The following is a 14530-nucleotide window of genomic DNA, read 5'->3' on the forward strand; positions in this document are numbered from 1 at the left end:
TGGAAGTTTCCGTACTGCTTGTGTCAACCTCGGATATGTCTTAACCCCTTCACTGCTAACAATATACCCTACATAAATGACTTCTTCTAATGCAGAGTGTCATTCAATGTTAAATTTGCAGCTTGTAATCTTGTAAAAACCTCTCATAAATGTTGCATTTGCTCTGCCATATCCTTCACAAAAATTAAGTCATCCAGGTAGACCGTGCACTGGTGAGAGTTCAACACCCTCAGCACTCCATACAACAAATGGTGAAATTTTGCTGGAGAATCTCCAATCCAAATGGCATTCTATGATACTGAAAATGGCCCCAGGGGACTGAGAACACTGTTATCGGATGGTCCTACAAGTTTACATGTATCTGATGCTCCTCAGATCTGAAGTAGAGAAGTGCTTTCACTGCCCTAAATTATCAATAGTTGGAGTAATGCTTGGGACTGAATATGCACTAATCATGCTTTTGCTGTAAATACACCTATAGTCACAACAGACTCTATATATTTCGGTTCCATCCAGTGACTTTTTCAGTACTGCTATGATGGCTGCACTCCGTGAACTAGTGCTTTCCTCTCTTACCCCATCCATTAGCTGTGACTCAATGAAGTCCTCTAACACTGATTCCATAAACTGCAGTATACAGTAAGGTTTACCATACACTGGTAACTCAGTTCCTGTAGGAATGTGATGCTGCATTATAGGTGGTGTGGTGAAGGCGCTCAAGGAAAAATCAAGCCCTCAAATTTGTACAATCCATCCATACCTCTAAGATGTTCTAACTTCCTGTTCTATGCAGTTTTATTGGCAGTTTGCACATTTTTGTGGTGCACATTGAGAGAACCCCTACCCACATCAGCCAGGACTTCCAGATTATCTACCAACATCCACTTGGTGAGCTGTACTCCTTTGGTGCCAAAATCATCTAAATTCACGGGCACTGCCTTCCTGTCTGATTTGTCTTGAACAAGTACTAAGCTTCTATGTACAAAGCAATGTGGTTAGTCTAATGAGCATTTTCTGCCCATGGTTGTACCAAGCACAAAGCATTAATACTGTGCTGCACAGTAACATGTGAATTAATCCTCAGTGCTGTTGACAGCAATTTAAGTGGTTCACCTCTTAAGATTTGTGCATTTTGTGTTTTTACTTTACTGGTGACCGTCTCCCCTAGCTGGAACATTGTCCTCTTAAGTTCCACTATGTGTCACCTCAGGTCAGTTTTGGCATGCCGTGTTGTCAGAAAATCCAGTTCTAAGATCATACGGAAACCACCAGTTACACATGGCACAACTTCTAAGCATTACCTAAAACGCTGCATCCCCTCTGAAATGTCTACCATTGCTGAACCCAAAGATTCTGCATCACTATCATAAAGTCCATGTCAGTTATACTGTGGAGGTTTAATCACCTCAGACCCATGAGATCTGTACTTGCAACTGACACATGTGTCCCTGTGTTCAATAAAAACTAGAGCTTTTATCTTCCACTAGTCCCATTAGTACATTCCAACTCTTCATCCATATTCATTCCATCAAAATTCATGGGGAACACCAGGCAGCAGGCCTAAGGTTCCCTTTTGCATTTGACATCAGTTTATTTGACACTTGTTTTCCCTTACCATTCCTACAATCATAGTACTGGTGTGCAGCTGCACCACATCTACTACACTGAAGTTGGTGATATTGCTTCTGCACATGTCCCATCCTCCCACATCTGTAATACCTCCTGTCAGCATAAAATACTCCTCTCTTGTCCCATTTTCCTGCTACTACATCAACTTCTTCAAACTCCATGTCTAATCTGACTGCTGAGTATAAATTCTCTGGATACCCATCTCAGCTTTCTAGACATATTAGATGCTGAGCCCCTCAAAAATGTATGTGTTCCATTTCATGTAGTATGATTCTATTTGCCTCATCACTTTCTACTAATTCTTATGTCTGTACATTCACTTTCTGTATTCTGTCCACAAAATTCTCTACCAACTCATTATGCTTCTTTCGTATACTACCAACTACTTGTGAAAAAGTGTCAGTATTTTGTCCCTTGTACTTTTGTAGCAGGACTTTTTTTTCAATTCATTAAATATCTACACACCTCTTAGTTGCTCTGTACATCTGATATATGTCTTAACTTCCCTACTAACTGTAACCTTTTCACCTGTAATAACTGATGCTGTGACCCTCCCCCCCACCCCCCACCCAAGCCCCCGCAATATTAGCTGCTAACTGCAGTTCTTCCTAAAAAGAATTCAACTTTCAAGAGACAGATGTGAGCAAATTGACTATGGCTGGTTCTAATAATGGAGTAGGTTGCTCGGCTACTTCCAATTCTTCCTCTGCAGCTGCAAGCCTATTACATGAGTCTATATTATCTGTTTTCAATTGCCCATTTCATTAACCCATGCTTGAATTGCCTCCGTCTTGAGACTCTGCCATTGTGGAACCTTAATCTCCAACATGCACTAAGATATACAAAATTCACTCACAACAGGCCACATGGCATCATACACATATATATCTTACGTCTTATCATCACCCATTATGATGTTGTGCACTGCTAAACTGGTGTTCAAACATGAATTATTAGTACTGCACCATATACCACACAGAATGCTCTCAACTTACGTTGATCACATAAAATAAGGGGAAAAAAACAACCACAGAAACTAGCAGTCTCCTAACTCACTCCACTGTTTGACGTAACTGCATGTTGTGGTTGCAAAGCTGTGGTGCATGGAATTTGACTGTGCTGGTCCTAGTTGCTAGACAAGATCCACAAGTTCTTATGACATCACTCTATAGCAACCTGAGCTAAGAGAAGCCATTATATTGTAGAGGTGGTGGGTTGTTGAGATGGTAGTGCTGGCCAGAAGTGACTATGAAAACTCCAATGCAAGATACAACATATTTTATCTGTCTTGAATTACAATGCTGGAGTGTTACAATGCCCCAGGATTCACCCTCTTTAGATGCAGGCTCCATCTGTGATGCAGATGATGTCAGAAGACCACCGAGGTGGGATGGCCATCTGACGTCCATGTCGGCTCTGCAGATACTGTTTACCTTACTCAGCAGCATTGTCTGAGTTAGCAATGCCATCAATGTTTACATCTGCTGAATTCCCTTAGGCAGCCAAACCTACTGGGCTAGAAGCTCGTCCTGGTGTGAAGGGGATGGCAGAAGTACCATCCTGGCTGTGAGCAGCTGCCCTCCAAGACAGAAGTTTGATGCTGCTGTGGCACCTGGGTGACAGCCTACTTATTGTGTTACCTAAGGCTGTGTGGCAGGCTCAGAATCGTGAGCTAATCAGATGGAGCTAGCTGCCCAGACCGATGTTGGCTGCTGGCTGATGCATAGCATATTGAAAACTGATGTGGGCCCAATGTTGTGGAGGATGCTGCCAGACTCCACATAATTCTAACAGAAATGGAGGGTATTTATACCAATTAAAAGCACCTTTTTTGTGCTGTACACTGGTTCCATTCACATGCAGATCTACACTTCTGTGTTCCAACAGTGCGGAAACATACTGCAGTCAGGCAGTTACTGCATGGCCCTTCTGCAGTGTCATCATGATTGCTCGGCATAACCTGGTTGCCTTACTGTGTGCAAACAGGTGCTCTTGTGAAATTACATTTCAGCACCTCTGTGTCTACACACTTGCCTCACACAGAGTTGCTTCGTTTGTATGACACTATTCCTATAAACTATTTAAGCTATTATACTTATTTATTTATTTTTCAAAGGCCTGTACTTTTCCTGTTACTAGTTATTGTTTCTGCCTTCCATCTCTTTACTTTACTGATGCAAGGGCTTCAGTAATGTGGGTCAGTTTAGGTTAACAGCTGCAGGGTGGAATGACACTGAGTGTCAGTTATCAGGGTAAACATGCTCATGGAGCCAGATGGATGTTCAATGGCAAGTCATAGAAACAGCAATTACATGCATTTATTTATTCCATGTGAAAAATAACAGCAGTCGTAATGCTGCAGGGCAGATTGGGGCCAGTTAGGGAAGTGTGCTTAGCTCATTTAGCAGTCTCGTGGAATGGCAAGCACATGGTGTCACTGTGTCAAACAGGTCGCAGCTGAGGCAAAGATAAGTTGTCAGGACCCCAACTGTGTAGCATAGTGTCAGGCCTTGTGTAGGTGGCTAGCATGACCCTATGACAGACTCTGCAGAAGTTAGTCACATTGGTTTGCTGAAATTCGGGAAGCATAAGAGCACACATTGTTGAACAAAGACTTTCCAGCCTGTGATAGTGGAGTGTGCCCGTACAAAGCAGTCAGCAGCTCAGAAGTCAGTGATGCCCAGGTGTGAACCATGGACACTTAGGTAGGTACCCCTAAGTCACTAAAGTCGGTCACCAGATGGTGCTCCTCCCCATCTAGGAGGCACCAGTTCCTCAAGTGGATGAAGGATGACTCATTTCTCAGACTGAATATTTGTCAATCTAGGCTGCCATTGCTATGGCCTTCTTCTTTAGTTCTGTTGTGTCAGCAGTGTTACAGTCACAGCACTGGTTGTCAAACTTAGATACATGGTGTGAGCCCCAGAGAGTGATTCATGCTGTTGTCAGAGCCAGCTTTTAGCTCCTCACAAAAGTATGCATCACTGGCTCCCATCTTTTCCAACCCTCTAAGGCTTCGTGTGTCAGCCAGCAATGACATTTTCTGCTAACCCAGCTGTGGATTTTCAACTGCTGTTCCACTTCCTGCAGAACGATTCTGTTCATTTCATCATTATCTGTCAACTGATTGGTATTCACACTGATCATATGTACAAAATTCTCAACAGACTCATTTTGCTTCTGCAACACCCATTTAATTGTTAGCAGTGATATCTGCAGCTATTCTGCCTCCTGTGACATTTTACCAGAAAAGTTATACCAGGCTTTTTCTGAGTTCAATAAATGCTTGAGTATTCCTTTAGGGGTCATCACTAGTAGCATACATTTTTGCTTCTTCTCACAAGTGCCACTTGGTCTTCTGTAACAACTGTTCACATGTCCAAAATCCTTGCTTTTCAGCTGTCAACCAACTATTTATAAATGCTAGTATGTCCTCCACAGCCTCACCCAAGAAATGACTGACTAATCCAGTGGCAGCCAAAGGTGGGAGCAGTCATACTGGACAAGGCCCTGTTCTCACCAACAGCATCTAACTGCTTTAGGAGTTTAAGTATTATCTGCTGTCAACTGAGCTACCTCCTCCAATAATGACTGTGCAGCTGTTAGGATAGCAACCCTCTGTGTTCTTGACTCAGTCATTCTGTAGCCTCTATCCCATATGATAAAAATAATAGGCAAAACAAACAAAGAAAATGGGAATAATAAAAGTATAGCTAACCATATTAGTAAAATATTAGCCATAGTCCTTGCACCTGATCATTATCTCCTTGGTTTCATGGCACTATAACGCCCATACTAATGGAACATAGAACATGTGATGGGCACTAATTCCATACAGTGTAAACTGTGACCTTATGAATTACATTGTGTGCAGCTCGCTGGATACATATCTGTATAGTCCTCTCTTGTTTTCACCTTGAATTGACTGAAGTAGATGTCCTTATGCTACGCAACAAACTGAACTGTAAGCATCTTACGGTAGTTCAAGCATTGGGCCATCACACCTGCAGTGGAGCAAGAGGGAGGGAGGATCAGCCATGTAGCCACTTCTGCCACTAGCTGTCAGCAGTCGGCAATTTCTGAAGCCAGTTGAAGTGGATCCAGTGACCACTTCTGACATCATTTGTGGTGGGGGTCAGGAATTTGGGTGAGATTATGCACCCTGCTACAGGTTGGGAACGCATGGACTGTCAGTTTGCAGGTTGGTATCTTCATAGAGCTAGGTGAGTGTCTGATGGAAAGTCATAAAAACAGCACTTATGTGGGTTTATTTGATTTATTTATTCTGTGCAAAAAGTACAGCAGCCATAGCATTGTGGACCATTCTTCAGCACCCCAAAGCATAGGCTGGCCCCAGTGGGGGAAGTGATATTGGCTCAATGAGCAACCTTGTGTAGCAGTCAGTGCACAGTGTCACCACATGAAGCAGGCAGCAGCTGAGATGAAGTTATGTTGTGAGCACTCTGGCAATGTAGCATCATGTCAGGCCTTAGGCAGGTGGCTGGCATGCATCTGTGACAGGCTCTGCAAAAGTTGGTAACATTGGCTGGTACTGATGCACAATTTGGTGTGGTGAACAGTCGACCACACAAAGTTGAACCAAGTACCTCATTGCAGGATGCAATTATAGTGGCCTGCAGATGAAGCTTACAGTAGTACAGTGTGCCTGCACAGGGCAGATGGCAGATTGGCAGCTATTCAGGGCCATGCATGAACCATATACACCCAACTAGCCACCACAAAGTCAGCATTAGTTGGCGAGCAGGTGGCCCCCAGCTGGAACACAAAAGTTCAATTCCCAGCAGCATTGGGACTAGGTGCAGCCAGTAGTTACATAATCTAGCAGAGAAGGCATCTAGTAGCAGCAGTTAGATGACCCATTTCGGGTCAACGTTTGAGGAGTACCTCATGTAACTGGCTGCAGGTAGTGACACACACTGCACAGGTGAAATGGGCAGTATTTATGGCTCTTTGATCGAGCACTCACTTCTCATCATGTATACCAAGGAAGTGACTTGGTGCTGGTCCTGATCATGTGGTAATGAAATTCATGATTGCTACAATCTTCTTCAGTACTTCTGGTATGTCAGCAAAGCTATAGCCCTGGTGGTTACCAAAGTTAGATGTGGTGTGAGGCACATGCAACAATTCTTGCTGTGTCAGCAGAACTGGCAGGAAGTTTCTTGTAAAAGTACCCCTTATCTGCTTCCTCTTCCACCTCTCTAAGGCATCAGCCCACTCTGGCATTTTCTGCTAACATAGCTATGGGTTTTCAACAACCAGGTAAGAGAAGCTGTGGCAACACAGTATAGTCTGAGAAATCTCTCCCATTATTGTCTGTATCTTGCTTGGAGGCTTTATCTCCCCTTTCTGCATATTTTCTTTTTCTTTTTTCCTAAGAAGCCTCCAGCTCAATTCATCTCAAATCATTAAATTTCCTTATTCTCTCAAGAAAATTTACTGTCTTATCATCTTCATTTCTCTCTCTGTGGCATTTTGCACATGTCCCCAGTGTACTTCTTTATATTTTTAGAGTCTAATCAGTTGTCAGTATACTTGCTGTACATGATTTTTACTACTTAGGAAAGCATTCTCTCTCTCTCTCTCTCTCTCTCTCTCTCTCTCTCTCTCTGCCCCCACCCCCACCCCCACTCCCACCCCCACTCCCAGCCCCACTCCCACCCCCAACTCTGCTAGCTTTATATGGCATTAAAATGTTACAGAATTATCTTTCACCTGATACTGTGACAGTAATGTGGCAGTCACACTTCCTCTCATTATGGTATTGTACCAAATGTAATAAATACTGTCTCACCGACCACCCAAAACAGCACTTTCGGTTGTTCATTCTATGTGCACCAGACTTTAATTTAGTGCTGATGATTAACTACCACTCAAAACAATAAATTGTTTTAATGGAAACGTTTGATACACATAATCTACCATTCCACATTTACTCAAGCACTGAGAATAACACGCCAGATGTTAGCACCAACTTTCTTCTTCTAAGAAGAGGTTCAATCTAATTACACATTACCCCTCACATGATATGTGGGGTCTTTATAGACCCCAAGACTTGTTTAACTACAAGTAAACAGTTTTAACGTGACTGCAGACTACTCATCCTTCCGATATGCTATTCATGGACTTTTTATTATAACTGGGTAAAATATTTATGACTATATTAAAGTTTGTAGTATAACAATTTGAAGTTTTTGCTGTGGGGTCAGAAAATACACCAGGTATACAATATGTGATTTTCAATATTAGAGAAGGAAAGTTGCTACTCATTATATAGCAGAGATGTTGAGTTGCGATAGGCACAACAAAAGATTCACACAATTAAAGCTTTCGGCCATTAAGGCCTTTGTCAGCAATACACACACACACACACACACACACACAAACACACACACACACACACACACACACACACACACTCTCTCTCTCTCTCTCTCTCTCTCTCTCTCTCGCTCTCTCAAGCAAACACAACTTGCACACACGTCTGCAATCTCAGACAACTGAACGAAAGCTATAATTGTGTGAATCTTCTTATTGTGCCTCTAATATTGTTACATTCCATCATGGCTTTTCCATTGTTTGATATGTGATTTTCAGTGTTATATATAAAGTTTTGTTATGAAAATAAATCTTGACAACAATTCACCTTATAAACTGCATTCATTTGTATACTATTGTAAACAATCAATAGAAAATGCATTCATGTGCAATTTTATGACAAATTCACAGTTTGGAATTGAGTTTTGTGGAGGGAAGACATGGTGTGATAGTTTATTCATCATGGATAGTGATATACATTTTACGAGGGACTACAGTCTCGAGCAGGCTTTGGCAGATTTACAGAAGAGTGATAGTGATAATGAATCAATTTTTGGAAATAAGAATAACAGTGATGCTGATGGAGATATGACAGAGGAAGATATGCAGGTCAGAGATGAAGTGGATATGAGTGACTGTGAAGATGCTGATGATAATGGTATTCAGGTAATGAATGCAACTATTTTTTTGTCTGGAAGTGGATGGATAACACACAGTACCACCTGATGTACACAAGCAGGTATCAAGGAATGTAACACATCAAACTGCACATATTCCACGTCACTGTAGATCACAGTTACAGACAAGGGCAGATTGTTTCAGACTTTTTGTCACCAATCACCTGCAGAGTGTAGTAGTAATGCATACCAATAATCATTCAAAATATAATAAAATTCTATTCCCAACTCTTGAATGCTGGATTGAACTTGATTCTACAGAGCTGTAGGCATTCTTTGCTCTGCTAATAATAGGTGGCTTGCATAAGGCATGTGGGAAACCTTTGAGTGACTTTTAGTCAGAAGAGTATGGCTTACCTATTTTTTGAGCCACATTTGATGGAAGTGAGCATGAGCACAAAAAACCTGAAATAATAATGTTCTACAGCTCAACAGAGTCAGGAGCTGATACAGTTGATAAGATGGCTAGATATTATTCAGTGAAACGTAGAACAAGAAGGTGGCCATTTGCTATATTTTTTTGATATACTGGATTTAGATTGTCTCAATGTTTATATTCTGCATTGTAAAATTTGACATGACATGAGAAGTAAAAATGCAAGAAGAGAATTCCTGTCAGAACTAGAAAAAGAACTAGTCAAACCTCACATTGAATGACAAATCCTATCTCCCCAGAGCAAAACACAATGCATTCATTCAGCAGTAATATCTTCAGGCTTCAAGGATCTTCTAAAAAGAAAAACAACATGATAAACAGGTAGCCCATTTTCCAAATCTGAAAAGAAAACGGTGTGATTCGAGCCCAAGGCCAAAGAACAAGAAAGTGAATCAACAGTGTGATGAGTGTCACAAGTTTGTCTGTAAAGAACATACTAGGATAACTGTGTTGTGTGATACTTTTTCATAATATGACACAGAGAGCGAGTAAGAGTGCATTTCTGATAAAATTCCATGTAAGTGATATTACACATAATATTAATAAAATACAGTATTGTTACGTAGTGTGTGGGCTATGAATATTTTGTGTCAAAATAATTTTTGGAACTAAACAAAATATTTTTTCATATTTCAAACAAATTTAGTTAATAATTACAGCTTATATGTAACTTAATTATATTAGGAAATTATGGAGTTGTTATATCAACATGATGCATATTTTTCTCAATAAATTAGAATTACTTTTGTGGACATATTTCAAATTTTATCACCATAAAGTTGCTTGAATCACTTTGGGATCAAAAAACACCCCAGGCATACAATATGTTTTTCCAGAGCTGATATCATATGAAAATATTTTTATAGTAATTTATTTTATTTTTTATTTATTTGTGTATCTGATCCAGTAAATCATTTTAGTGTATTGTTTGTACAGATAATATAAGACCAATCAGGAGTAACATAATTAATCTGTAATTACAGTAGTTTGTAGGTGAAAGTAAACTTTTGCTTAAAGCAACACACAGCAATTTCTATTTGCAAGGATCTTTTTGCACTACAGAAGAGTTTCTGAACCACAATATACAGGGTGATTCATGAAGATATGCAAATATTTTAATATGTTATTCTACAAGTAAAACTAAAGTAAAAAGTTCATAGGTCCGCAAATGTTTAGTTACAGAGTTAGGGCTAATAAAAGATTTTGCCTGAAATTTAGCGACTTTGCTAGGATGAAGCCATCACAAAACTGTACAAGGTTAAAATAAAGCACGATATCCATTTATTTTGTTGTTATTGATCTGATGAATCTAATAAAACATATCCAAGACATGCATCTTCAGTAGTTTTTCAGAACATCTTGAGAAATGGTTCGTGCATTAGGAATCCTCTGAGTTGGAGAACATACGTGATATTCATTAACTACAGCCATAGCATTACCATCACACTTGCCATAAATCAACACCATATCAGTGTATTCCTCCATCGTAAATTTGAAAGGCATCCCTATTTCAGAAATAATCTACAGATTACAGCAGTTACTATGTAGTTTCACGTAAATACACTGTTCTTTCACTGAACAATACAGAAAACTAAATCATTTCCACATTAGGAAATGACTGGAACAACTCACTAACACTTGCCTACAGTGACATAAACGTTTCTAGATTTTTCATGGAGCATAAACAAATTTACTTGTATAATAATCTTTGCTTCTCTGGAGGTTCTGGAAAACTACTGCAAATACACATCTGGGACATGTTTTATTAGATTCGCCAGAACATTAACAACAAAATAAATGGAAATAATGATGTACTTTAATCTCGTACAGTTTTGCGATGGCTTCATATTAGTGAAGTTGCTAAATGTCAGGCAAAATCTTTTATTAGCCATAACTCCGTAACCAAACATTTGCAGACCTATGTTTATATCAACTTTTTACTTTACTTTTACTTGTAGAATAACATATTAAAATATTTGCATCTCTTTGTGAATCACCCTGTATAGTGCCCATGTAACTTTAACACTCAGATATGCTGCTAGATCCTTATTTATGTTCTTGTTTATTTATCTACTGAAAACATATTGAAATACTTTTACTTTCCTGTAATAGAACTTAAGTTGTTGATGCCTTAATGTGAAGTTGATTATTTACATATTACCACAGAATGTAAACCCAGCAAACTTGTAAGACTGACTCATTCCACATCCTGAGATATATTCACAGCGTGGAACACCGGAACACAAAATAAATAAATAATCTCTGATACTTTGCAATATTTCAACATCTTTTGAAGAGCAGACTGTAATGTTATCACAGTAACCTTTTGTTTGTGGTGCGTGTGCGTGTGTGTGTGTGTGTGTGTGTGTGTGTGTGTTTTTGTAGTCCTTTATTTAGTAAGTGCGATGATTCCTGTATCATCTTAGTTAATTTCATCTGTTTTTGTTGTATCTCATGAACATTTTCTTTCAGGAGTTATTCTTTATATTTTGCTCGTTGGTTACCCACCATTCTGGGATGAGGATCAACATAGGCTGTATGCGCAAATAAAGGCTGGAGCATATGACGTAAGAAACCAACCATATAAGCTACATGGAATTTGTAATAGTAGCAGAAACAATAATTTGTAATTTTTATTTGTGAATGAATAACATTTCCAGTATCCATCTCCAGAATGGGACACAGTCACACCAGAGGCAAAAAATCTGATTAACCAGATGCTGACTGTAAATCCCTCCAAGAGAATAACAGCTTCTGAAGCTCTGAGGCATCCATGGATCTGCGTAAGCTATTGTCTTCTTAGTTGTTTATGTACCAAGTTTTGTCAGTAACACTTTGGTACAGCTTCTGATTACTTTTTTGTGTTATCATGCAACATAGCAGTTTACATCTTTGTTTTATGATTATAGATCTGAAACACAAATCAAAGCTTTTTGTGGTAGCAATCAATGTTTTTTCAACCAATGTAATTTAAAGAAATAAATGTTATAATTTGCAAATTTCACATATCCGTTAACCCATGCTTTGTACGTGTTGACTTGAGTTTCGCAAAAATTTGCTTAAATGGAGAGTTTGGTTTAAAAAATTTAGATGACTCTTGACATTCTTTGTTGAAAAGTGATGTTTCTACTTAATAAGCAATTGGTTGTATTTTGCTGGCCTTAGAAACAATTTTGCTCTCTCTCTCTCTCTCTCTCTCTCTCTCTCTCTCTCTCTCTCTCTCTCTTTTAAACAAACTTTGTTTTCTGGATTTTACTAAAAACCATAATTATCTTTTCACATAGACATTCAACAAAATTGTGTTTCCACTTATATGTTCAAGTAACGTGTATTCCAAAATGATGAGAGTGATTTGAGTAGAAAATTTATTATTTCACTGTATGAGTAACATTGTTCCCAAAATGAAAATTTTATTTTACGTGTCTAATGAATGCCCTGATGTGGTGTGTTGTACTCATCTACTGAAAAGCAGTACAAAGTATGAGGTAATTGGGCCATAAATTCTCCAATATTTCCTATTTCTGCTAGGGTTTAATTTGCACAGCGACATTCAGGTTTCATTGAACCTATAAAATTTTTATAAGCAAAATAATTCTGTTGAGTGGTAGGACAGTATTTCTTTAACTTTCTGCACATACTAAAATACACTTTCTTTTAAATATTAGTCATTTATTCACACATTATACTAGACTTACAGTTTTGGTTACTTCTGATAGTGTTTGGTAGATTCTGTTTTCCATTTTGTCTATTTGCTAGTATTTCTGTTATATTTGACAAATTTTGTATGTTTATGAGTTAAAAATTCATTTGATTTACATGTGGTATTCTGAACCTACTGAAACATATCCTTGTCTTTCTGTTTCAGCAAAGGGAACGTGTTGCATCAGTGGTCCACAGACAAGAAACTGTTGATTGTCTGAAGAAGTTCAATGCAAGGCGTAAGCTAAAGGTGAGACAAGTTACTAAAATTAGCTTTACATGTGTTAATTAATTCACATTAATTACCATTCAGCACTAAAGTAGAACTGAGTATTCTAAATTCTCAAGGAATATCTCCTTTTTGGAGTTTACTATTTTTGCTTCTTCAGACTTTCTGTAAAGTTACTACCTTTTATAAAATTACTGCTGGTAGTAGCTACAATAAACCTGTTGTTGGACATCTAAATGAATTATACTTTCAGTTCATTTATATATAATCTGCATTTGTATTTGGGCGTCGTAACCCTCTAAATATTTTACATTTGTTCTAGGGTGCTATTCTAACAACCATGCTTGCAACTCGCAATTTTTCCAGTAAGTATGATGCTCATGGTAAGTACCTCCGGACCCCACAACTGGTGGATTACATGTGTGTGGTACTGTGGAAAGTGGGCACATCATCCCTCTCCCATTTTGAATGTGCACCCCTAATGAATGTCATTCACTACATGATATCTATTGTATGTTGGGTGAAAAATATTTTTTTTAATCTAATTGTAATGCATCCCATTTTACCTTAAAAGTCACAATCACTTGCCTCTATTCACGTAAATTAATGAAATTGTTTTGAAAATTTTTCATCCTTGTATTTCAATGGGGGTGATGGGTAGGCTTGAAAACATTAGAGCTCGAGAAAGTTCTGACAAATGATAAAAATATTGCAGCCATACTTGTATTATTCCTTTGATTTAATTTAACCAGAGTTTCCACCTAATTATAGATGGATTTTAAGTGTCATTGGAGACAAAGTGAAAATTGTACTAGCTTGGAAGAGAATATGTTAATTTTGACACCACCTGATTTTTTTCAGCCTATATATCAAAATCACTACCACGTAGGATGCCACCAGTCATACTGATGTATAATATTTGCTTCCTTATGCTGCAGCTTCTGAGTGTTTTCAAAGTAGTAATCTGATCAAACAACGTTAGCTTGTACCTTCAGCCTGGTAATGGCTTTAATTCAATATCATGTGCAGTGGATAAGCAGTGTATCAGGATATGGATTTTATATTTGTAACCATGTTTGCAGATTTTGTGATACTTAAGTTTAGCTAAGCATTAAGGGCACTGACAGTCACAAAACTGACATATTAATAGAGTCTTTTCTTTTATTGTGGAACGAAGGGACAAATTAGAGACCCCAGATAGCCTGTGATACATTCTGAATACATTTAGGCTCACTAGGAAACCATTTCATAGGGAAAATGTACAGTTTCTGTTACATCAATACTCAAGACAAATATGTCAACTTTCAGTGTTGAGAATCCTAAGATATAATGTGACATCTTTTGCATTATGATTCTTCAATGAAAAAAATTATCAGTCATTGCTCAGTTTTTCATCATTGAATGCTCACTGACTGATGTTACACAATAAATTTGCAGCGACATGACATCATGCTTTAGATATATGCAATGAATGGCATTCATGAATGGAGATTTCACTGTTACTTGTTTACTAATTGTTTG

General features: G+C 38.5%; 1 protein-coding gene across 16 annotated transcripts in view; it reads left to right on the forward strand.

The window, feature by feature from the left end:
* Positions 1-14530, forward strand: part of LOC126179628 (calcium/calmodulin-dependent protein kinase type II alpha chain) — a 1032354-nt gene that overhangs the window by 771961 nt on the left and 245863 nt on the right. For 13 of the 16 annotated variants that reach the window (XM_049924622.1, XM_049924624.1, XM_049924625.1 and 10 more), the window contains exons 8-11: positions 11554-11648; positions 11742-11864; positions 12947-13030; positions 13332-13392. In XM_049924622.1, the coding sequence (XP_049780579.1) occupies positions 11554-11648; positions 11742-11864; positions 12947-13030; positions 13332-13392 (363 nt within the window). The remainder of the gene's footprint in view (positions 1-11553; positions 11649-11741; positions 11865-12946; positions 13031-13331; positions 13393-14530) is intronic. The other 3 variants (XM_049924623.1, XM_049924635.1, XM_049924636.1) reach the window with 1 other exon arrangement.

Source organism: Schistocerca cancellata, chromosome 1 (genome assembly GCF_023864275.1).
Source record: "Schistocerca cancellata isolate TAMUIC-IGC-003103 chromosome 1, iqSchCanc2.1, whole genome shotgun sequence".
Taxonomy (NCBI): domain Eukaryota; kingdom Metazoa; phylum Arthropoda; class Insecta; order Orthoptera; family Acrididae; genus Schistocerca; species Schistocerca cancellata.